Source organism: Oncorhynchus clarkii, chromosome 5, assembly GCF_045791955.1.
Source record: "Oncorhynchus clarkii lewisi isolate Uvic-CL-2024 chromosome 5, UVic_Ocla_1.0, whole genome shotgun sequence".
Taxonomy (NCBI): domain Eukaryota; kingdom Metazoa; phylum Chordata; class Actinopteri; order Salmoniformes; family Salmonidae; genus Oncorhynchus; species Oncorhynchus clarkii.
In genome coordinates, this window is record NC_092151.1 from 87,149,276 (window position 1) to 87,175,342 (window position 26,067).

Here is a 26,067-nt window from a genome sequence, read left to right on the forward strand (position 1 = left end):
CAGCCTGATACCCTCTGGCAGGGCAGTATTGACCAGTCCAAAGTCTAGGTTGAAAACCAAAGGAGACCAGGCATTTACTGTACCATTAGAGCCCCTCGACTCTGGAGTGGTCTGCCAGAGGAGATCAGGCTTGCAGATTCAGTGTCTTTTTTTAAATCCCTGTTGAAGACACACTTTTATAAAGATGCTTTTAATGTGTGATTCCAATGTATGATTTGAATTAGCTATATTTTTTAATTGTCCTGTATTTATTTATTTGTTTGTGCTTTTTTAAATTATTGGATGATGTGAAGCACTTTGTCACTTGTATTGAAAAGCGCAATTCAAATAAAGTTAATATTATTATTATGAACTTGGAGCTCATCAATGAATAACACAACTAACTGTCCATTACTAGTTAGATCATCAGATCAGTTAGGGCATCAGAGTTAGATCTAGTTCTGATTGATTCCCAACAACTGACACGTTGTGAGGAGCATTGATGTCTGGAGAATGTTACTAGGTCACTTAGAGAGGACTGACAGAGAGCAATTTATGATGATTGATCTCGAACCAGTACTGTCTGCATGCATGAGTTTGTGTGTGTGTGTGTGTGTGTGTGTGTGTGTGTGTGTGTGTGTGTGTACCTGCTGCAGGTCTATCTGGGTGCTGTGGACCAGATTGCTGATGTTGGAGAAGCCAAAACGTTCCTGCAGGTCATGCTGCTGGTCGTGGAGAGAGTTGATCCTCTGGTAACAACTCAACAGGTTGGGCTTACTCAGCTTAGCCAGGGCCTGGAGAGAGGAACGGAGGGAAGGAGAGGGGGATCAGAGGTAAAAAATGTATGACGAGGATGGGAGATAGGAAGGAGTGTGGAAAAAGGAGAGGAACGCAAAGGAAGAAATAGGTGTGAATGGGATCAGCAGAAACTCCGGGTTTGACGGTAAAGGATTTGAGACACGATAGCTCAGACAGGATTGTTAAAGGAGGAGAGGAAGTCCGCACCTGCTTGAGTTTGTCGGTAACACCGCCCTCCTGGAAGTCCTGACACAGTTGGTCCATCTGGTTGTCACTTAGGAGCCGTGCCTCCTGGAACCCTGAGCTGATTGGTCCCATGAGCTCCTCCAGTATGGAGGCCAGGTAGGGCTGCACGCCCTCCGAACAGAACTTCTCTGCTGGCTCTGATACACTGGCTACAAGAGGAGAGAGTCATTAGCTACTCTGATACACTGGCTACAGTAGGATATAATCATTAGCTACTCTGATACACTGGCTTCAAGAGGAGAGAGTCATTAGCTACTCTGATACACTGGCTACAGGAGGAGATAATCATTAGGTACTCTGATACACTGGCTACAGGAGGAGATCATCATTAGCTACTCTGATGCACTGGCTACAGGAGGAGATCATCGTTAGTTAACCTGATACACTGGCTACAGGAGGAGATAATCATTAGCTACTCTGATACACTGGCTACAAGAGGAGATAATCATTAGCTACTCTGATACACTGGCTACAGGAGGAGATAATCATTAGCTACTCTGATACACTGGCTACAGGAGGAGATAATCATTAGCTACTCTGATACACTGGCTACAGGAGGAAAGAGATTCACAGATACAGTTCATTCGGTAAGTATTCAGACCCCTTGACATTTTCCACATGTTGTTACGTTACAGCCTTATTCTAAAATGGATTAAATCGTTTTTTCCCTCATCAATCTACACACAATACCCCATAATGACAAAGCAAAAACAGGTGTTTAGAAATGTTTACAAATATGTTCAAAATATAAAACTGAAATATCACATTTACATAAGTATTCAGACTCTTTACTCAGTACTTTGTTGAAGCACCTTTTGCAGCCATTACAACCTCAAGTCTTCTTGGGCACACCTGTATTTGGGGAGTTGTTCCCATTCTACTCTGCAGATTCTCTCAAGCTCTGTCAGGTTGGATGGGGAGCGTCACTGCACAGCTATTTTCAGGTCTCTCCAGAGATGTTCGATCGTGTTCAAGTCCGGGGTCTGGCTGGGCCACTCAAGGACATTTAGAGACTTGTCCCGAAGCCACTCCTGCCTTGTCTTAGCTGTGTGCTTAGGGTAATTTCATCAAGGATCTCTCTGTACTCTGCTTCGTTCATCTTTCTGCTCAATGCTAACTAGTCTCCCAGTCCCTGCCGCTGAAAAACATCCCCACAGCATTAAATGTCAGGAATTGTGAAAAACTGAGTTTGAAGTCAGAAGTTTATATACACCTTAGCCAAATACAAAAAACTCAGTATTTCACAATTCTTGACATTTAATCCTAGTAAAAATTCCCTGTCTTAGGTCAGTTAGGATCACCACTTTATTTTAAGAATGTGAAATGTTAGAATAATAGTAGAGAGAATGATTTATTTCAGCTTTTATTTCTTCCATCACATTCCCAGTGGCTAAGAAGTTTACATACACTCAATTAGTATTTGAAAGCGTTGCCTTTAAATTGTTTAACTTGGGTCAAACATTTCAGGTAGCCTTCCACAAGGTTCCCACAATAAGTTGAGTGAATATTGGCCCATTCCTCCTGACAGAGCTGGTGTAACTGAGTCAGGTTGGTAGGCCTCCTTGCTCGCACAAGCTTTTTCAGTTCTGCCCACACATTTTCTATGGGATTGAGGTCAGGGTTTTGTGATGGCCACTTCAATACCTTGACTTTGTTGTCCTTAGGCTATTTTGCCACAACTTTGGAAGTATGCTTGGGGTCATTGTCCATTTGGAAGACCCATTTGCGACCAAGCTTTAACTTCCTGACTGATGTCTTGAGATGTTGCTTCAATATATCCACATAATTTTCCTTCCTCATGGAGCCATCTATTTTGTGAAGTGCACCAGTCCCTCCTGCAGCGAAGCACCCCCACAACATGATGCTGCCACCCCCGTGCTTCATGGTTGGGATGGTGTTCTTCGGCTTGCAAGCCTTCCCCTTTTTCCTCCAAACATAACGATGGTCATTATGGCCAAACGGTTCTATTTTTGTTTCATCAGACCAGAGGACATTTCTCCGATCTTTGTCCCCATGTGCAGTTGCGAACCATAGTCTGGCTTTTTTATGGTGGTTTTGGAGCAGTGTCTTCTTCCTTGTTGAGCGGCCTTTCAGGTTATGTTTTACTGTGGATATAGCTACTTTTGTACCTGTTTCCTCCAGAATCTTCACAAGGTCCTTTGCTGTTGTTCTGGGATTGATTTGCACTTTTCGCACCAAAGTACATTAATCTCTAGGAGACAGAACGCGTTTTCTTCCTGAGCGGTATGACGGCTGCGTGGTCCCATGGTGTTTATACTTGCGTACTATTGTTTGTAAAGATGAACGTGGTACCTTCAGGCGTTTGGAAATTGCTCCCAAGGATGAACCAGACTTGTGGAGGTCGCCATTTTTTTTTCAGAGGTCTTGGCTGATTTCTTTTGATTTTCCTATGATGTCAAGCAAAGAGGTACTGAGTTTGAAGGTAGGCCTTGAAGTGCATCCACAGGTACACCTCCAATTGACTCAAATGATGTCAATTAGCCAATCAGAAGCTTCTAAAGCCATGACATCATTTTCTGGAATTTTCCAAGCTGTTTAAAGGCACAGTCAACTTAGTATATGTAAACTTCTGACCCATTGGAATTTTGATACAGTGAAGTATAAGTGAAATAATCTGTCTGTAAACAATTGTTGGAAAAATTACTTGTGTCATGCACGAAGTAGATGTCCTAACCGACTTGCCAAAACTATAGTTTGTTAACAAGAAATTTGTGGAGTGGTTGAAAAATGAGTTTTAATGACTCCAACCTAAGTGTATGTAAACTAGTTTTAATGACTCCAACCTAAGTGTATGTAAACTTCTGACTTCAACTGTAAATAAAGTAATTATGTTTTTAAGTTTAATAAATTACCAAACATTTCTAAAAACCTCTTTTTGCTCTGTGATTATGAGGTATTGTATGTAGATTGATGAGAAAAACAACTATTTTATCAATTTTAGAATAAGGCTGTAACATAACAAAATGTGGAAAAAGTCAAGGGGTCTGAATACTTTCCAAATGCACTATTTTTGTTCATTATATTTATTTCCTGGATTCTTGACACAGCTCACTCTAATATATCTACTGCTTTACATATCATTCTTAGTATTTCTTGCTTAAGTCCTTTCCGAATGCACTGTACATGCCTCAGATCACAAGCTAGGGCTAGGTCAATAGAGCAAGATACAGTACGGTACTGAATCACAGTTTGAGCTCTCTCTGGTTTTCATTTATAGTGCTTCTCTTCTAATAAAACCAGAATATCAAACAAGTTAGCTTAAGTGCTGCTGTCTAAGTTGGATAATTGTAACTCATTTGATGGAGGGTATTGGCATGGCTCCTGTGTAAACTCTCTGTTTTAATGGAGATCAATATTGTATAAAGCCCAGTGTTCAGAGTTATCTGATCTGGTGAGTGGCATCTGCTGACTCAACAGAGACAGTCACGCTCACAGGGAGTCAGCTAGGTATCAATGTCAACAACACTGAAAATAACAAAACAATAAGTGGATGAGTCAATAGTTAACCTGCCATGTTAGCTCTCATGTGGATGCACAGTAATAGAAGATAGCATTAGCACCTTCCCTTTCATCTCAAAGCAGTGCTCTCTCTACCTACCTCAGTTGCTGCAGCCAATAAGTACTAATGACCAGGTCCCCCAAGCACACACAGATCAATCACAATGGAATGCTTCAAGTCCTCTGCCTGACTGGCAGCATCTTTGTCTTGCAGTGAGTGAGAGCTGAAAACCCCTGACTCTCTTGCTAAATTGACCCCAATATATGGTTATAGTATAGGGATGGATTTGGGATTGATTCTCTCTCCAGTGTTAGCAAGTAGTCACCTCGAAGCTTTCCCTCCAGGTAGGTTCTAGAGTGAAGGATCAAGTCCATATCAGAACGTATCAGCACCTCCTGCTGGCAAGCTGCCGTCCTACACTCCTCCTTCAGAACAGACAGCCCCTCCAACAGACACTCCTGCACCAGGATATAAGCTGCTTCTATTGTCTGTGGTGCAGAGGAGAGAGAGGTCAGAGGGTAAGGGTCTAAGATCATGTGTTGTAGTAGCTACTACAGAACAGAAGAGTATGCCTCACAGCGAACCACACTCTCTTCCTCTCTGTCTTCTTGGCTTTCAGATGAGGCAGCATATCCTTCTCCAGAGACGGCAACAGCTCCTCCATAACCAAGTTGGCAAGTACCTGTACACACACACACACAATATATATATATATTTGTGAACATCCTAACAAACAGTGTGTGCATATCAAACAGCTACAGTTATCCCCTCATAACCCCTAACAAACATGCAAACCAGTAAGTGATACTGCAAGCACAACGAAACCCTCTGGGAGCAACAGCTTTACTCTTGACATTCCAGAACATTCCATACGGTACTAACTATGACGAGAGAGGTGTGAGCACACACACACACACACACTAATAAGTGAATGCGGAGGTGTGTGAGTGCAGTAGGACAATGGTAGCCTCCTAGCAGAAATACTTTAACTCAACTTCCTGGTAGTCTTTCCAGCTATTACAAATGTCCCCTGATCACACAATGGCCCAATTATACTGCCATCAACTAACAGGATGGAGATTCCATTCCAATAGTGCCTTTAAAGGAGAGAGAGAGAGATGTTCAAGGGTATAAGTATTCGATGTGTGTTTAAAGCAGAACCCGGCTGTAATCTACCCTGACATCACTGCCAATCAGCATGTTCCAGGAGTCATAACAGCCCTTCTCTTGTCTGTAGAGGTGGACCGCCTTGAGGAAGGCCTGCACCTCAACCGTCTTCTTCTTTAGGAAGTCTGAGAGAGAGAGAGAGAGAGAGAGAGAGATGTAAGACAGTGGAAAGAAATATGTGATGCTTGTCTTTTAAGAAGGAAGTCACGCCTGAGTTGTGTTCCAATTCCCTTCTTGTCTCCACAAAGTGTGCACTTACAAAACATTGGGTTGGTGAAAACATGTTCCAGAGGGAGCTTCCACCATATCCCATACACACGAGAGAGGGGGTGAGTGAGTGAGTGCACACTTCAGAGGGAAGGGTAGAGAATTGCAGCCCCAGGCTTAGTTCTACCTGAGCTTTGTGTTTGCTCTCCTCCCTCAGGAGACCGTACATGAAAATGGGATTTAAAATACACTTATAGATCTTTGCTTCAGTGCTGGTGTGGCGAGCCTGCTACCATGGTAACCGTTCGTTCTGGCTGGTTAGTTACCTTGGTTCTGGTGACGGATGCAGTCAGAGAGGATGGAGAGGAAAGCATCTTGACGAGCCTCCTGTCGGAAGCAGAAGTAGTAATCTCTACGGTACGGAAGCCTGAGGTACACAGGGAACTGTCCAGGCATGCCGATTGTAGGAGGGGCAAACTCCTCCTTCACATCTGCAATGGAAACACACACACACCACCCTGCTGGTCATACAGTACACACACACACCATCCTGCTGGTCATAGAGTACACACACACACACCATCCTGCTGGTCATACAGTACACACAAACACCATCCTGCTGGTCATACAGTACACACACACACACACCACCCTGCTGGTCATACAGTACACACACACCATCCTGCTGGTCATAGAGTACACACACACACCATCCTGCTGGTCATACAGTACACACAAACACCATCCTGCTGGTCATACAGTACACACACACACACCACCCTTCTGGTCATACAGTACACACACACACCATCCTGCTGGTCATACAGTACACACACACACCATCCTGCTGGTCATACAGTACACACACACCACCCTGCTGGTCATACAGTACACACACACACCATCCTGCTGGTCATACAGTACACACACACCATCCTGCTGGTCATACAGTACACACACACCATCCTGCTGGTTATACAGTACACACACACACCATCCTGCTGGTCATACAGTACACACACACACCATCCTGCTGGTCATACAGTACACACACACACCATCCTGCTGGTCATAGAGTACACACACACACCATCCTGCTGGTCATACAGTACACACACACCATCCTGCTGGTCATACAGTACACACACATACACCATCCTGCTGGTCATACAGTACACACACACACACCATCCTGCTGGTCATACAGTACACACACACACCATCCTGCTGGTCATAGAGTACACACACACCATCCTGCTGGTCATACAGTACACACACACACACCATCATGCTGGTCATACAGTACACACACACACACACCATCCTGCTGGTCATACAGTACACACACACCATCCTGCTGGTCATAGAGTACACACACACCATCCTGCTGGTCATACAGTACACACACACACACCATCCTGCTGGTCATACAGTACACACACACCATCCTGCTGGTCATACAGTACACACACACACACACCATCCTGCTGGTCATACAGTACACACACACCATCCTGCTGGTCATACAGTACACACACACACCACCCTGCTGGTCATACAGTACACACACACCATCCTGCTGGTCATACAGTACACACACACACACCATCCTGCTGGTCATACAGTACACACACACACACCATCCTGCTGGTCATACAGTACACACACACACACCATCCTGCTGGTCATAGAGTACACACACACACACCATCCTGCTGGTCATACAGTACACACACACCATCCTGCTGGTCATACAGTACACACACACCATCCTGCTGGTCATACAGTACACACACACCATCCTGCTGGTCATACAGTACACATACACCATCCTGCTGGTCATACAGTACACACACACCACCCTGCTGGTCATACAGTACACACACACACACACAATGTGATCTCAAGCTACTGTTACACCCAAACTGGGATGTCTAGCTATTAGTATCACACATATCATGCTGGGCGATAGCATGGGACTTATGACACACACACGTATAAATGCACACACACACGCCAGCCTGCCTGGTTTTGGTAGACAACTAGAGGAACACTCTGGCTATTCCAAAGGATGAAACAGTGTCACGACTTCGGCCGAAGTTGGTCCCTCTCCTTGTTCGGGCGGCGTTCGGCGGTCGACGTCACCGGCTTTCTAGACACCACCGATCCATGTTTCATTTTCATTTTGTTTGGTCTTGATCATACACACCTGGTTTCCATTCCATTAATTATGTTCCTTATTTAACCCTCTGGTTTCCCTCTCTGTTTTGTGTGTTATTGTTTGTCATGTGGGTTCTCGTTGTTCGTGCTTTGGATTATTGTGTTTGTTCCTTGTTGGAATCTTACCTATTGTTGAGTACATTTTGGATTATTACTCAGAACTGTGTCCTGCGCCTGACTCTGCATTTTTATTTTATTTTACCAACGACCTCACAAACAGCTGATGATCAGGTGTGTATTTTTAAGTTAGTGTTCATCTCTCGTGAGAAAATATATGATCAGATGTGCTACAGAACACAGTATTTATGTCCATCTGTGGCCATCTTTTACAGGAGAGGTAACGCTGCTTCTCCCAAAGTAGCTTGGACTAAAAAATGAAAACCCACTCACTGTGCTCTCTACACGGCTAAAATAAGTTGAGGTGGGAGTTTGGGCAACAACAAAGTATTAGACAGAAATATGGCAACTTTCAAAAGAAGTGTTCGGCATGGCAACAGAGACCAAATGAAATAATCTCCCAACAGTCAAACACACGCTGTATCAGTGTTCAGGTGTATTATCGGTCCGGTTTTATGAAGACTGGTTTCTCTATGCTTCTGTGTCCCAGTAGGCAGGTTTGAACACCCTTTGGGACAGACTGTATTTGCATTGGAATTCCACTGGACAAGTAGAACTCCTAGAGAATCCATAGAGACTGAAATAAAGGGATTTGTCTAGTGAGTGTGTAATGTTGTGTAGCAACACAGAGAGTGTGTAACCTAACCTTCACACTCTCCACACACACTATCTACAGAGTGTATATGTCATAATATAGCTGGTAATAAAGAGGCACAGTATCGGTAGTCAGATTTGACATCATTAGTCAGTTTTGTTTACTTACTGTAATTCAACTCAATGTCATACACATGGTTGCCCACAACGGACAACCTTCTACATGATATACTCACTGTTGGTTTGAGAAACAGGGAAGCATTGGTCCACCATGGCCATGTACTTCTCCTCTGTGGTGAGCACAGTGCCTCCTGTTGGTAGCAGCTTGTGGAGCGGGGGCACGCCCTTCACAAAGGTCTGGAACAGAACAGTCATTAGGGCTACTGGATCTTTTTCTGTTATTTATTTAGCTAAAGTATTCATTTTCCGTATGCCACCTATTCACCCATTCAGATAAAATGTTGCCCAATGTCCTATCTCAGGGTTCCCCAACTGGCAGCTCGTGGGCCCAAATATATATATATATAGATTTTAATTTTGGAAATCTGTTCCATAGTATTCCCATGGTCGTATACAAATGTAAGTAAGGTTTGAAATTATTATGTTTTTGTTAAATATTATATCTGTTTGGGCTTCTTGTGGTCAATTTGCAGTCTACAAATGATTTGTAATTATGTTCCAGCCCCCTGACCATCCACTGAATAATTGTTTTTCCTGCATCTGAATCTAGTTGATGGTCCCAGTCCTATATCATGGCTGTTAATAAGACTGTCATAAGAGCGTCCTGCTCACCTCAAAGCTGTCGTGACACTCCAGGCAGTAGTTGGCGCGAACCACCATGTATCTCTCCTTCCACTTCCGGGTATAATCAAAATGGAGGACCTGTTCCTCATACAGCACCTCCCCTGCCTTCGGAGGACCCTGAATCAACAAAGAGAGGATTTCATGATGCCATGTCCATCTCCTCAGTGGTATTCAAATCAAAGTTTGAGGCGAAATGCTTATTTTACTAGCTCCTAACAATGCAGTAAAATGTCAAACAAGTATACAAATAATCAAAACGACAACAACAAGAAATCGTGAAATGTTGGGAACGAATCCAATGAACCCAAATAGCACTGTAACAGTAATCCAAATGTAATCTATATGTATGTACACTGTATGAATTTACGGAATAAATACTAAGAATGATATGGAAAGCAGTAGATATATTAGAATGAGCTATGTCAAGAATCCAGTACACACAATATCCTGTAATGACTAAGCAAAAACAGGTTTTATAAATGTTTGCAAATTTATAAAAGAATAAAAAACTGATATCACATTTACATAAGTATTCAGACCCTTTACTCAGTACTTTGTTGAAGCACCTTTGGCAGTAATTACAGCCTCGAGTCTTCTTGGGTATGACGCTACAAGCTTGGCACAACTGTATTTGGGGGGTTTCTCCCATTCTTCTCTGCAGATCCTCTTAAGCTCCGTCAGATTGGATGGGGAGCATTGCTGCACAGCTATTTTCAGGCCTCTCCAGAGATGTTTGATCAGGTTCAAGTCCGGGCTCTGGCTGGGCCACTCAAGGACATTCAGAGACTTATCTTGAAGCCACTCCTGCATTGTCTTGGCTGTGTGCTTAGGGTCATTGTCCTGGTGGAAGGTGAACCTTCACCCCAGTCTGAGGTCCTGAGCACTCTGGACCAGGTTTTCATCAAGGATCTCTCTATACTTTGTTCCGTTCATTTTTCCCTTGATCCTGACTAGTCTCCCAGTCCCTGTCGCTGAAAAACATCTCCACCGCATGGTGTTGCCATCACCATGCTTCACCGTAGGGATGGTGCCAGGTTTCCTCCAGACGTGATCCTTGGCATTCAGGACGAAGAATTCAATCTTGGTTACATAAGACCAGAGAATCTTGTTCTTTAGTTGCCTTTTGGCAAACTCCAAGCGGGCTGTCATGTGCCTTTTACTGAGAAGTGGCTTCCGTCTGGCCACTCTACCATAAAGGCCTGATTGGTGGAGTGCTGCAAAGATGGTTGTCCTTCTGGAAGGTTCTCCCATATCCACAGAGGAACTCTGGAGCTCTGCCAGAGTGACCATCGGGTTCTTGGTCACCTCCCTGAACAAGGCTGAGGAGTATTTCTGTCTGTAATAAAGCCCTTCTGATTGGCTGGGCCTGGATCCCCAGTGGATGGGTCAGCCTCTCAAGTGGGTGGGCCTATGCCCTCCCAGGCCCACCCATGGCTGCGCCCCAGCCCAGTCATAAGAAATCCATAGATTTAGGACTGAATGAATTTATTTAAATTGACTGATTTCCTTACTGTATGTGAACTGTAACTCAGTGAAATTGTTGCATGTTGCATTTACATTTTTGTTGACTATAAATATGCAGTGTGTATGAACAGTGTAACTAAAATGCAATGTACAGCAGTATAAATAATAGAATGAGCTGTTGAGAATACAGTATTTAAATACACGCTACAAAACCCCATGGCAAAATGGATAGAATTGCAGGAATTTAAGTCACTGAAGACTGGTCCCTTTAATAATGTATACAGTATATACAGTATAGATACAAATTAGTGGATACACCTGTCAGCCACACCCGTTGCTGACAGGTGTATAATGCTGAGCACATAGCCATGCAATCTCCATAGACAAACATTGACAGTAGAATGGTCTTACTGAAAAGCTCAGGGACTTTCAATGTGGCACCGTCATAGGATGTCAGTTCATCAAATTTCTGCCCTGCTAGATTTGCCCCGGTCAACTGTAAGTGCTGTTATTGTGAAGTGGAAACATCTAGGAGCAACAATGACTCAGCCACGAAGTGGTAGGCCATACAAGCTCACAGAACGGGACCGCTGAGTGCTGACGCGTGTAAAAATCATCTGTCCTCATTTGCAACACTCACTACAGAGTTCCATACTTCCTCTGGAAGCAACGTCTGCACATGAACTGTTCGTCAGGAGCTTCAAGAAATGGGTTTCCATGGCCAAGCAGCTGCACACAAACCTAAGATCACCATGCGCAATGCCAAAAGTCTGCTGGGGTGGTGTAAAGCTCGCCGCCATTGGACTCTGGAGCAATGGAAACGCAATCTCTGGAGTGATGAGTCACACTTCACCAACTGGCACCAGCAAACTAATCTGGGTTCGATGGAAGCCAGGAGAACGCTACCTGCCCCAATGCATAGTGCCAACTGTAAAGTTAGTTGGACGAGGAATAATGGTCTGGGGCTGTTTTTCATGGTTCAGGCTAGGCCTCTTAGTTCCAGGGAAGGGAAATCTTAACCCTACAGCATAGAATGACATTCTAGACAATTCTGGACTTCTTGGCAACAGTTTGGAAGGCCCTTTCCTGTTTCAGCATTACACTGCCCCCATACCCAAAGCAAGATCCATACAGAAATGCTTTGTCGAGATTGGTGTTGAAGAACCTGACTGGCCTGCACAGAGCCCTGACCTCAACCCCATCAAACACCTTTGGGATGAATTGGAACGCTGACTGCGAGCCAGGCCTAATCGCCCAACATCAGTGCCCGACCTCAGTAATGCTCTTGTGGCTGAATGGAAGCAAGTCCCCGCAGCAATGTTCCAACATCTAGTGGAAAGCCTTCCCAGAAGAATGGAGGATGTTGTAGCAGCAAAGGGGGACGAACTCCATATTAATGCCCATGATTTTGGAATGAGATGTTTGACGAGCATGACTTTTGGTCATGTAGTGTATATACATCGAGCAGCAGTCTCTAAGGTGCAGGGTAGCCAGGTATCCGGTGGTAGCCAGATAGTGACAGTGTCTATGGTTCAAGGCAGGGTACTGGGCAGAAGCCAGCTAGTGATGACTGTTTTAACAGTCTGATGGCCTGGAGATAGAAGCAGTTTTTCTGTCTTTCAGTCACAGCTTTGATGCACCTGTACTGTATCCTCCTTCTAGATGTTAGCTGGGTGAACAGGTCGTGGCTCAGGTGTCTGAAGTCCTTGATGATCTTCTTGGCCTTCCTCTGACACCGGGTGCTGTATACTGTATGTCCTGCAAGGCAAGAAGTATGCCCACGGTGATGCATTGGGCTGACTGCACCACCCTCTGGAGAGCCCTGTGGTTGTAAGCGGTACAGGAGCCATGACAGGTGGTGATACAGACCGACAGAATGCTCTCGATGGTGCATCTGTAGAAGTTTGTGAGGGTCTTAGGGGTAACGCCAAATTTATTCCGCCTCCTGAGGTTGAAGAGGCACTGTTGCGCTTTCTTCACCACGCTCTTTGTGTGAAGGGTCTATTTCAGGTCCTCATTGATGTGCATGCGGAGGAACTTGAAGCTTTTGACCCTCTCCACTGCACCCCCGTCGAAGTGGATGGGGGCGTGCTCTCTCTGCTGTCTCCTGTAGTCCTTGATCAGCCCCTTCGTTTTGTTGACTTTGAGGGAGAGTTTATTTTGCTGGCACCACTCTGTCAGAGCTCTCACGTCCTGCCTGTATGCTGTCTTGTCGTTGGTAATCAGGCCTTCAACTGTTGTGTCGTCAGCTTGGAGAGCACTATGGTGTTGAAGACTGAGCTGTAGTCAATGAACAGCATTCTTCCATATTCCTCTTGTCCAAGTTGGATAGGGCAGTGTGCTGGGCAATGGCAATTGTGTCGTCTGTGGATCTGTTGGGGCGGTATGCAAATTGTAGTGCGTCTTCTAGGGTGTCGGGTAAGGTGGAACAAAGGAGGCTGGTGGGAGGAGCTATAGGATTATGGGCTCATTGTAATGGCTGGAATGGAACGCAGACACGTGGTTTCCATATGTTTGATACCGTTCCATTTATTCAATTTCAGCCATTACAATGAGCCCGTCCTCCTATTGCTCTTCCCATCAGCCTCCACTGAGGTGGAGGTGATTTGATCCTTAACTAGCCTCTCAAAGCACTTTATGATGACAGAAGTGAGTGCTTCGGGGCGATGGTCATTTAGTTCAGTTACCTTCGGCTTTCTTGGGTACAGGAACAATGGTGGACATCTTGATGCAAGATGGGACAACAGACTGGGATAGGGAGAGATTGAATATGGTCTGCACATACTCTGAGGACAGCTTGGGATGCCGTCTTAGCCGGCAGCCTTGCGAGGATTAGCACGCTTAAATGTCTTACTCATGTTGGTATCTGTACTGATGGCGCAAAAGTCATGACAGGGAGACATCGTGGAGTGGTAACGCGCAGTTGCTCCGGACGCCACTTGGGTACACTGCAGCATCCACCAAGAGACTCTTGCTGCCAATGGAATGCCTGACAGCTTGAAATACGTTTTGGACACTACAGTGAAAATGGTTCAGCAAGGCCCCTGAACTCTCGTGTATTTTCTGTACTATGTAATGATATGGGCAGCGACCATGTAACGCTTTTACAACATACAGAAGTGCGCTGGTTATCAAGGAGAAAAGTATTGACACGTTTTTTTAAATTGAGAGACGAGCTTAAAGTTGTCTTTACTGACCATCATTTTCACTTGTCTGACCGCTTACATGATGACGAGTTTCTCACACAACTGGTCTATCTGGGTGATGTTTTTTCTCACCTGAATGATCTGAATCTAGGATTACAAGGACTCTCCGCAACTATATTCAATGTGCGGGACAAAATTGAGGCTTTGATTAAGAAGTTGGAGCTCTTCTCTGTCTGCATTAATAAGGACAACACACAGGTCTTTCCATTGTATGATTTTTTGTGTGCATATGAACTCAAGCTTACAGACAATGTCATATGTGATATTGCGAAGCACCTGAGTGAGTTGGGTGCGCAATTACACAGGTACTTTCCCCAAACGGACGACACAAACAACTGGATTCGTTATCCCTTTCATGCCCTGCCTCCAGTCCACTTACCGATATCTGAACAAGAGAGCCTCATTGAAATTGCAACAAGCGGTTCTGTGAATTTTTTATTTAATCAAAAGCCATTGCCAGATTTCTGGATTGGGCTGCGCTCAGAGTATCCTGCCAGGCAAATCGCACTGTTAAGACACTGATGCCCTTTGCAACCACGTACCTATGTGAGAGTGGCCCTCACTAGCATGAAAACTAAATACAGGCACAGAGTGTGTGGAGAAAATCATTTAAGACTGAGACTCTCCAATACAGCCCAACATTTGTAGAGTTATGTGCATCCTTTCAAGCACACCATTCTCATTAACCTGTGGTCAGTTATTTACAATTTTTGATTAACAAATAAGGTTTTATATGTAAGATGGTTAAACTAAAGCGCAAAATGATTGATTATTTTTATATTATTGTATGTGCCCTGGTCCTATAAGAGCTCTTTGTCACTTCCCACAAGCCGGGTTGTGACAAAAACTCAAACTCATTCTTATGTTTAATAAATGTATCGTATAGTGTGTGTGTGGCAGGCTTACAATGATGGCAAAAAACAACACTTGAGAGTAAGCTGTCCCTGGTGCTAGAGGGGGTACAGCTGGAGGTTGAATGTTTAAAGGGGTACGGGATTATAAAAGGTTTGGGAACCACTGTGTCAGACCAACGTTGAACCGTCCTTAGCATTGGTGCTTCCGGCTTAAGTTTCTGCCTTCTGGCAGGGAGGAGCAGAATGGAGGCGTGATCCGATTTGCCGAAGGGAGGGTGGGGGAGAGCCTTGTAGCTGTCCTGGAAGGGAGGCGTGTTCTCTCTACGTCAATGGAGAGATCCATTGAACACACACACACACACACACACACACACACACACACACACACACACACACACACACAAAACCTACTTACCCTTTGTTTGAGGAGCTGTTTTATTTTCTCTTTCTGTTGCTCCAGCTCATCCTGGACTTGGGAGAAGAAGACCACAGAGTACTGTCTCCTGTAGTGGGGACTGAACTCCTTCAGCTCTGCCTCCGCACAACCTATTAACAACACACAGACATACAGTAACTATTAGCATTATACAGTAGTAGCAGACAACAGAAATAGCAATGGTAATTCGGTCTAGGGGGTAGTATTAGTACGGAAGTGGACAGGGAAGATAAGAACAAACAATGAGCAGAAAAAGGAGAAGTTCTGATGAGGCTTACTTCATAGACCTTGATTCAGCCTTAAAACTCCTGTGCCTCTGACTGTAACTCCCGCTTTGCTCATCAGTATTTTTCCACTGTGAGCTCTGCCCGTACCGTATCGTCTTACACAACACCTAGACTGCCAGGGACGTCACTCAAGCCCTTCACACTGACAGACACAAACCAGGTGACATCATAGGGACTGTAGCCTATGTAGGGGATCACAGCACACAGAGCGTAGAGACTACATACGGCAGTCGTTACTGTTCATTACACCCCCTCTATCTCTCCTCTCCTCTCTCTTTCACTCTTTCTCTCTCTTGCTCGCTCGCTCTCTTTCTCACTGACTAAGGGTTGCATGAGTAAGTAATTGGGTGTATGTACTGGCCCAATCAGACTGTCTTTCTCTGTGCAGAGGGCCATGCGGTGCTCCAGTACCACCAAACGGTGCTCCAAGGCCACCAAACTACCCTCTCAGCATCAAGCAGATCCCTTACACACACACACACACACGCTGCTCTACCTCTCTCTGCTGACTGTCAGATCAGACGACTACACACAAACAGTCTCCCATTTCACTTTAGTTTCCACTTAATCATTCCCAGGCAGATCCATGAATATGGATCTAGTTCTGTGGAAAAGCAAAACAGACGGATAGAGGTATGGAGGGCCTGTGACTCTGTCAATAACAGCATCCTTGCCCAGAGATATTCCATATACTAAGACTGAAACTGTCAGCAGTGCTACAGGTCTCAGAGATCATATTGCTGTACAAGATTATCTAGATGTAATGAGTGTGTCTGTAATGAGTGTGTCTGTTGACTGCACTGTCATTACCTCAGTGTGTAATAGCAGGATGTGTTACAGAAGATACGGAGTGTGTGACCACAGAGTTCAGTGTATCACTATGGAAACAGTGATGTTTCATTTTTGAAAAACCTGCTACAGTACAGAACAGCTAAACCCCTCTTTTACCTACTACAGTACAGAACAGCTAAACCCCTCCTCTACTTACTACAGTACAGAACAGCTAAACCCCTCCTCTACTTACTACAGTACAGAACAGCTAACCCCCTCCTCTACTTACTACAGTACAGAACAGCTAAACCCCTATTTTACCTACTACAGTACAGAACAGCTAAACCCCTCCTCTACCTACTACAGTACAGAACAGCTAAACCCCTCCTCTACTTACTACAGTACAGAACAGCTAACCCCCTCCTCTACTTACTACAGTACAGAACAGCTAAACCCCTCCTCTACTTACTACAGTACAGAACAGCTAAACCCCTCCTCTACCTACTACAGTACAGAACAGCTAAACCCCTCCTCTACCTACTACAGTACAGAACAGCTAAACCCCTCCTCTACCTACTACAGTACAGAACAGCTAAACCCCTCCTCTACCTACTACAGTACAGAACAGCTAAACCCCTCCTCTACCTACTACAGTACAGAACAGCTAAACCCCTCCTCTACCTACTACAGTACAGAACAGCTAACCCCCTCCTCTACCTACTACAGTACAGAACAGCTAAACCCCTCCTCTACCTACTACAGTACAGAACAGCTAAACCCCTCCTCTACCTACTACAGTACAGAACAGCTAAACCCCTCCTCTACTTACTACAGTACAGAACAGCTAAACCCCTCCTCTACTTACTACTGTACAGAACAGCTAAACCCCTCCTCTACTTACTACAGTACAGAACAGCTAAACCCCTCCTCTACTTACTACAGTACAGAACAGCTAAACCCCTCCTCTACCTACTACAGTACAGAACAGCTAAACCCCTCCTCTACCTACTACAGTACAGAACAGCTAACCCCCTCCTCTACTTACTACAGTACAGAACAGCTAAACCCCTCCTCTACCTACTACAGTACAGAACAGCTAACCCCCTCCTCTACCTATTACAGTACAGAACAGCTAAACCCCTCCTCTACTTACTACAGTACAGAACAGCTAACCCCCTCCTCTACTTACTACAGTACAGAACAGCTAACCCCCTCCTCTACTTACTACAGTACAGAACAGCTAACCCCCTCCTCTACCTACTACAGTACAGAACAGCTAAACCCCTCCTCTACTTACTACAGTACAGAACAGCTAAACCCCTCCTCTACTTACTACAGTACAGAACAGTTAAACCCCTCCTCTACTTACTACAGTACAGAACAGCTAACCCCCTCCTCTACTTACTACAGTACAGAACAGCTAAACCTCTCCTCTACCTACTACAGTACAGAACAGCTAAACCCCTCCTCTACTTACTACAGTACAGAACAGATAAACCCCTCCTCTACCTACTACAGTACAGAACAGCTAACCCCCTCCTCTACTTACTACAGTACAGAACAGCTAAACCCCTTCTCTATTTACTACAGTACAGAACAGCTAAACCCCTCCTCTACTTACTACAGTACAGAACAGCTAAACCCCTCCTCTACTTACTACAGTACAGAACAGCTAACCCCCTCCTCTACCTACTACAGTACAGAACAGCTAACCCCCTCCTCTACTTACTACAGTACAGAACAGCTAACCCCCTCCTCTACCTACTACAGTACAGAACAGCTAAACCCCTCCTCTACCTACTACAGTACAGAACAGCTAAACCCCTCCTCTACTTACTACAGTACAGAACAGCTAAACCCCTCCTCTACCTACTACAGTACAGAACAGCTAAACCCCTCCTCTACTTACTACAGTACAGAACAGCTAAACCCCTCCTCTACTTACTACAGTACAGAACAGCTAAACCCCTCCTCTACCTACTACAGTACAGAACAGCTAAACCCCTCCTCTACTTACTACAGTACAGAACAGTTAAACCCCTTCTCTACTTACTACAGTACAGAACAGCTAAACCCCTCCTCTATCTACTACAGTACAGAACAGCTAAACCCCTCCTCTACTTACTACAGTACAGAACAGCTAAACCCCTCCTCTACCTACTACAGTACAGAACAGCTAAACCCCTCCTCTACTTACTACAGTACAGAACAGCTAAACCCCTCCTCTACTTACTACAGTACAGAACAGCTAAACCCCTCCTCTACCTACTACAGTACAGAACAGCTAAACCCCTCCTCTACTTACTACAGTACAGAACAGTTAAACCCCTTCTCTACTTACTACAGTACAGAACAGCTAAACCCCTCTTTTACCTAAAGTACAGAGCAGAGCCTCACATTATCCATTCAGCTTAGTCCTGCATCATCAACTTTTAAGCTAAAATGTGGATTTAAAAAATATATATTTATGAAATACCTCCCGTATTCCCTTCCAGCCCGGGCGAAATGGAGAACAAAAATGCATTGATGGAAGTTGGATAATGGTGAAATTATTAGAGTGCACGTGTCGAGAGCTCATTATTTGCAACAGTGTGACACAAGTCAATATTATCCAGGACAGGGTATCTGGTGTTATTCACTTAACTGTATCAATAACCAAGAGAGACAGAGAGAGAGAGACAGAGAGATCAACATCTTCAGTGGAACTTCCCCCCCCCCCCCATGAGGCATTGTTGTTTTTTCCTCAGGTCTCCGCTGTTAAACAATAACCTAGTTGAAGGTAGTTCCGTCTCCGCTCTCTGTGTGCCCTAACAAGGCCATTTCCCCACTGATCACTGCAGTGCTTATCAGACTAAAGTCTCCCTTCCTCATATCCACATTCCTCTGGCTACGGCACTCACAGAGTGGATATCCTGCAACATAGAGCCATGACCCAACCCGTAACATTGTTTGATCCCATTTCATTCAAGATGCTTGTGTGTGTGTGTGTGTGTGTGTGTGTGTGTGTGTGTGTGTGTGTGTGTGTGTGTGTGTGTGTGTGTGTGTGTGTGTGTGTGTGTGTGTGTGTGTGTGTGTGTGTGTGGATGCAGTAGTGTGTGGATGCGGTAGTGTGTAAATGAACGGATTGTCTACGTTGTTTCAAACTAATGATGTAACTCTGAGTGATCTGACTCAGAGTTACATATGATACAAGTTTACTATAATACCACCTGACCTGGTGCCAATGCATAGGGAACTGAAGAGGAAGTTTCTGTTTTATTTTGGCTGCATTACACTGAGGCTGGATGTGTCAACCAGTTTGAGGTGTGAGCGGTACCCATCTTCAGGAGTGAAGCAGCGGTCTAAGGCACACTAAGGCACACTAAGGTGCTAGAGGCGTCACTACAGACCCTGGTTCGATTCCAGGCTGTATCACAACTGGTCATAATTGGGAATCCCATATGGCGGCGCACAATTGGCCCAGCATCGTCTGGGTTAGGGGAGGGTTTGTTCTTGACTGATGTGCCTAGTTAAATAAAGGTTCAATAAATTAAATAAAAACATCTTCAGGAGTGTGTAGTGTTTGTGTTGGGGCAGGCTGGAAGAGCAGGACTCTCCAGTGAAACAGGGCTTACTGTGCTGAAGCACTCTTCCACTGAACACTCGTACCATAGTGCACAGTCTCAGGCAGACCTAACACAAGGGGTGCATGTTTTGGTCTTTGCCCGTGCGCTATACAGCTGATCAAATAATCAAAGCTTGATGATTAGTTGATTATTTGAATTAGCTGTCTAGTGCTTGGGCAAAAAAACAAAATGTGTACCCCTTGGGGATAAGCTGATTTAGGCTATATGACACCTCTCCAGTGCTCTGTATACTTTTAAGCCCAACACGGGAGGCTGAAAAAAGACTTAGTGGTCGCCGAAGTTCCGGAGCATGTCTTTAACATCCTCCAACACATGATCCATACAACCTATAAAGCCATTCTGTGTAGACCAGACTGTAAAGATGCTGATCGCCAGGCCTGCTTGCCATTCAGGTCACAAGCAGTAAAAGTTCATGTTTATGGCACGTCACTATGTGAGCAGCATTCTAAAGACCATATGTTCAGTCTCTGAAGTAGTGTGTGTTGGTGTGTGTGTGTGTCAACGAGACAGTCTTCTAGTCACTCCCCCCTGCTGGTTGCTAACAGCCTTTCACACAGCATTTGCGTGTCTGCTGTGCTTCGAAAGGGAAAATACTAATAAACAAATGTTGGTAGTGGTTTTAAATATTGAGCGCCCAACAATCAGCAGACCAACCCAGAGCAGGGTCATAGGCAGGAGGTTACACCTGTGTGTTAATGGTGTTGTTGGATGGCAAGCTCAACAGGCTATACCATTACATCGCCCATCCACAACCCCATTCATCACCCCATTATGTAAAGGAGCTTCTTCAACCTAGTTCTGTGGAGTAGGTGTTGTCACGGTGAAAAGGGTTTTGTGTTCCGATGAGATTATTTGAATTTTTAGAGGGAGTTTTTTTGGGGATGTGGGTTTGGCTCAATTTGCAGAGCATTGGCACACATACACACATACACATACACAAACACACACACACACACACACACACACACACACACACACACACACACACACACACACACACACACACACACACACACACACACACACAAACATAATAAACTGAGTCTGTGCTGCTTTACTGGTGACCTCAGTGATGTATGTGATAGGAACATGCTTTCCCTACAGGCTTCTTCGGCAGTAGTAGTGTGTGTGCCTGTGGGAGGGCTGTGAAATTACATCAGGGAGCCATGGGATGCTGGGATTCATGAGTGTTATAACAATATAATGTCATCATCGATATTGATGGACTGCCAGAAGCAAGTCCAATATTTCCCCATGGAAGAAATCTCTGGCACTACACTGTTTAATATAAGACATGACTAGGACGTTGTGCAATCCCATCCACTGCCTGTGTGTGTGTTATGTATTGTACTGTATGTGTGTGTAACACAACTTGATACCACAAGAAGTGTTACTGCCATAGGTTAACTATCATAACCTGGTCCTGCAGTATTACGGAGGTCTGGGGTTGAAGCTGTAACATAGCTTTTTATGAACCATGACTCAAAACAACTTCTAACAACTAGTCACTGTCATTCAAAGTACTAACTGACCTAAATCTGGGCATTGATCATGAGAATGTGTCTAGTGTTGTAGCAGTACCAAAGATAGAACAATGAGACAGATAGTTCACCAGATGTATAAATGTGAAGCATCCGCTTGGCGTTTCCACTCACTACCAAATATGGTAGTGGGAAAGCCCAGTGGCCAGCAGTGGGAGAAAATGGAACGAGATGGATTTTGGCTGACATTCTGCAAATTTTCTCATCAATAAAACATTTGATCTCAATACAGTTATCTGTTTCCAAAACTGAATCAACATTACCCTTTTCCAAAGTTTAAAAACATTGCGTTGTTTAGAAGGAGTGAAAAGGCGAATTGAGCTATATGCACAAGTGTAATTTACAGAGTAGGCGTTCCGTAATGGTAATATGCAAATATGTGCTAGAATGTGCCAATAGGATCTCGCTAGCTCGTGCTTGGCTTTGCCCACCTCCTTGTATGTTCTGCCCGATATGACTCAATTGTTTCCATTTGAAACGACAGGCTGTGGTCTATCTTGGTATAGTTCTAATAATCTTTGGCAGTACCACACAGTGGCATCATACTAACAAAAACACAGCTTGCCTGTGTGGAAAACATACATTTTCTTCAGGTGATGTCATACCAGCCGACATCCCTTTCATGTGTTGCCTCATAGAAGAGGATTTACTGCGGCATTGTAGTTTGGCTCGGTTCTATCAGATAAAAACAGCCACTTTCATTTATAACAACCATAGTTGCTACTGCACACGGAACTCAAACATACCATGACACAATTCAATAGTCAGACATCGTGCAGAAACTCTTTGCCATTCAAACTGGACGCTTGATGGCTCAATGTTTGTATGGGAGTTGATTTGTCTTTCTTTGTTTAATACACAGCGCTGACCACTCAGTCAACAAGCCTGAATAAACAACAGGTGGGCTCGCTAGCAGCGCTGCTTAGTCTCTGCAGAAACATTCTAGCTTGAGCCAAGCGTTTGAATATCTCAGAGATTGTGTCATTCCAGCTGGGGGAAACTGGCAACAGCAGGCAAGCTGACTATTCATTCAAAGAGCAAAAGCTCCAATAATAATGTATCATGTATTTCTGTGCAATTGGTCAGAGGACCATGAAGCTCTAGAGTTTACAGGCCAATCACACGCCAGCTCAAGTGGCCCAAGGATATGGTTTTCATTTGACTCTGTGCTTTTCATAGGCAGCAGCAGCATATGCTCTCTGACTGATTCGGTGTTCATTGTCAGTGATGATTGTCCATGTATATTGATATCATGGATCACACACATTGCAGTAATTCAGAAGTCAGTTATGTTCTGGAGGGAGCCCGGCTCTGTGACAGTCAGGTAACTGTATATAGTGTCACCTCAGATATTGTTTTTCAGACTTCATCTGACAATTAAAATGAATTCAACATCTTCAAGACTCTTGAGAAGGGCAATGATGACACTTAGTAATGAGAGAAGCTTCATTCTATCGGGTAGGGTTGTCTGTTAGTGAATCATGTACTACCATACAGACACACTCACAACAGGGTGGAACCCACACACCCACAGACAATTCATGGTAATGGAATCACTAGCTCAAACAACTAACCCTGTCTGTACCACTGCCACCCAAATGTGGCCTCTGAGGCTGTTGTTGGAGGAGTAAGGAACGTTATCCCAATGAAAAGAGGCACCATCGCTTTGAACAGTGTTGTTATTATTCATATCGGATGATTGTTAATGGTAGAGAATGACATGGCTAAGCACTTTCCATTAGCACCTGCCGCCAAACACACACAGACACACACACACACACACACAGTGAATGAGAAATGCATCATCCTTTGTACACTGTCCCCACCCGTATGTTTCTCAATAGTCACCACAGTAACCCGAAGAGAGGTAGAAAGGTAAAACAGGTCCAGGCACTTTTTTGACTACTTCTCCTTTTTCAGCTGCCTGCAGGGCTAGAATGACTGGACTGACCTGATAAAGCACTGCCAGATACACCTGGACAGACGGACAGACAGGACAGGAAGGCGTGCGGGCGGGACGGACGGACGGACAGACAGACCCTATACTGTTACTGTATAATTCCCATGACATGAAAGTTAAAGTATGTCTTTGCTGTCAAATATCTAGGCTGCTGATATAACATGATGCATGCTACAGCCACATCTGACCAGACAGTGTAGCTATCATCCAGGATGATCCTAACACCAGACGGTGTAGTTATGATCCTACATTCCATCCATTTTTTTAATGTGAGATCTTTCTCAGATGACATTGACAATGCAATTTGTTATTTGCTAATTTTACACGGTAGACTAGGGTCATCTCAAGTGTCATTCAAAAATGTACACTGAATCATCTCTATGCTATGTCTCATAGCATGTTGCATATTTCACATTTCACAAAATATTATGCTTTTTAGGCTATTCCAATGTGTCGTCCCCCGTCCCCCTCCAACAGTCCATGATTTGATTTGAATATCTGTCTTTTCCTGAACAAACATGAGGTAAAAAGATGATGATATGATAAAAATAAAAACGGGTTCCACGAGTTCAAATCTATTCTGTCAAAGACCAAATCAAGCTAGTAGCCTAAGCTATGTGACAGTGTGAATCGTGAAGTAAAAAAAAGTTTAATAAATTGTTTTGTCAAATTTTGTCAATGGAAAACAGAGTGGCATAATCTTACCATAAGCTTGCCGTCTCCAGTAAATGTTTACCGCGCTAACGCGTCTATAGTGGAGCGAAAGGTAAGAGCTCACATAATCATTTGAAAAAGAGTCCTTTACCTCTTATGTAGTTGGATTTACTTTCATCCAGAAGACTGGACGGTGATATCCCCATGGTGACGAGTTGATGTGGACAAGGGTCTACTCTCTGCACGTTGGGTTAACTCCGGTGTAGTCTCTCGTATCGATCGCTGCGTCGCACAGTGTAGATGCCTCTCTCCCTCTCTCTCCCAGTGACTGTCATTCAATGCCAGCTGTTATTGTGAACTCCCCATCCCACAAGCGCTACTTCCTCGTTCTCGTTCATTCTTTGGACCCTATGCCACTGGCCTAGCACACACCCCCGCAGCCCGACCTCCGGAGCCCCCCAAGATATATATTATTAAAAGTTAAAATTCTTAAAATTCTAGTAAAAATCTCAGTCTCATGGAAAAATGTATAGAATATCAAGAAATATGCTCAGAGATTCTGGACGATCCTTGTCCGGAAGGGAAACTTTTATCTTAAAAAAATAAGGATTTTGTTACATTATTTTAGCTTAAAATGTACATTTTGCGACATTTTATAATGATCAATTATTACTCATTTCCATGTGATTTATTTCCTGAGAAACTCTCAAAAAAGCGTTAACTTTTCTATTATTTGTCAACTTTCTTTCTCCTTGCATTATTGGGAAGGGCTGTTTACCAAGCATGATAAAAAAAATGTTGTATTTTATTTGCCTTGTCAACTCAGTCACTGAACAAACGTTTTAATCACTGTTCTGCAACATGTGATGAAACAATGGAAGTATTTGCTGTGCTAGACCTAAGGGATAATGTTTGCTTTATAAATGTTATTTTATGTTCTAAATCTAGAAAAACATGCCAAAATGCTAACGGATTTACCCCTGGAGCATTTAATGGTGCTATAAAACAACACACAGTGCTATAAATCCTCACTCGGACCTTACGTGGGCCCGTTATACTGCGCTAAGCCAACGCCCTATGCATTCTCCCCCGAAATTATTTTAGCTTCAAGCCAGGAGGCTCTACTTTTATTTTTGGCAAAATGATAACATCAGTCTAAGTTGTAGGCCTATGGAAAATACTATAGACCTTCTAGTTAACACAACCAGAGACAGCTAGTTATGGGAGCAGCAGCCTTATCCAACTCCCCACAACTAAAAAGCCTACTATGTGCCTGAGCAATCGTTCCTGCCCTCATCCTTCCTTAGGGACATACATTAATGTATTTTATATGTGTGTTTTCACTGTCTCCTCCTCCTCCCTAGCGCCTGTCTCTGAACCATAGGACCCCAGGGAACCATACACTACAGCTACAGTGCCTTCAGAAAGTATTCATAACCTTGGACTTTTTCCACATTATGTTGTTACAGCCTTAATTCATGATTGTGGACTTCAGGAAACAGCAGAGGGAACACCCCCCTATCCACATCGATGGAACAGTAGTGGAGAGGGTAGTAAGTTTTAAGTTCCTCGGCGTACACATCACAGACAAACTGAATTGGTCCACCCACACAGAC

At 44.2% G+C, this 26,067-nt stretch overlaps 1 protein-coding gene across 3 annotated transcripts in view; it reads right to left on the minus strand.

Annotated features, from left to right (window-relative positions):
• The window catches only part of LOC139409501 (niban apoptosis regulator 1a), a 29,648-nt gene extending 4,826 nt beyond the window's left edge, over positions 1-24,822 (minus strand). For all 3 annotated transcript variants that reach the window (XR_011634405.1, XR_011634406.1, XM_071154750.1), the window contains exons 1-10: positions 24,603-24,822; positions 15,592-15,722; positions 9,641-9,769; positions 9,085-9,205; positions 6,244-6,408; positions 5,720-5,835; positions 5,121-5,225; positions 4,869-5,031; positions 985-1,172; positions 627-773 (exon numbers count right to left, since the gene is read on the minus strand). Coding sequence is in view for 1 of the 3 variants with exons in the window: in XM_071154750.1 (XP_071010851.1) it covers positions 627-773; positions 985-1,172; positions 4,869-5,031; positions 5,121-5,225; positions 5,720-5,835; positions 6,244-6,408; positions 9,085-9,205; positions 9,641-9,769; positions 15,592-15,722; positions 24,603-24,657 (1,320 nt within the window). In the remaining 2 variants the exon portion in view is untranslated. The remainder of the gene's footprint in view (positions 1-626; positions 774-984; positions 1,173-4,868; positions 5,032-5,120; positions 5,226-5,719; positions 5,836-6,243; positions 6,409-9,084; positions 9,206-9,640; positions 9,770-15,591; positions 15,723-24,602) is intronic.
• Between the last annotated feature and the right edge of the window lie 1,245 nt (positions 24,823-26,067).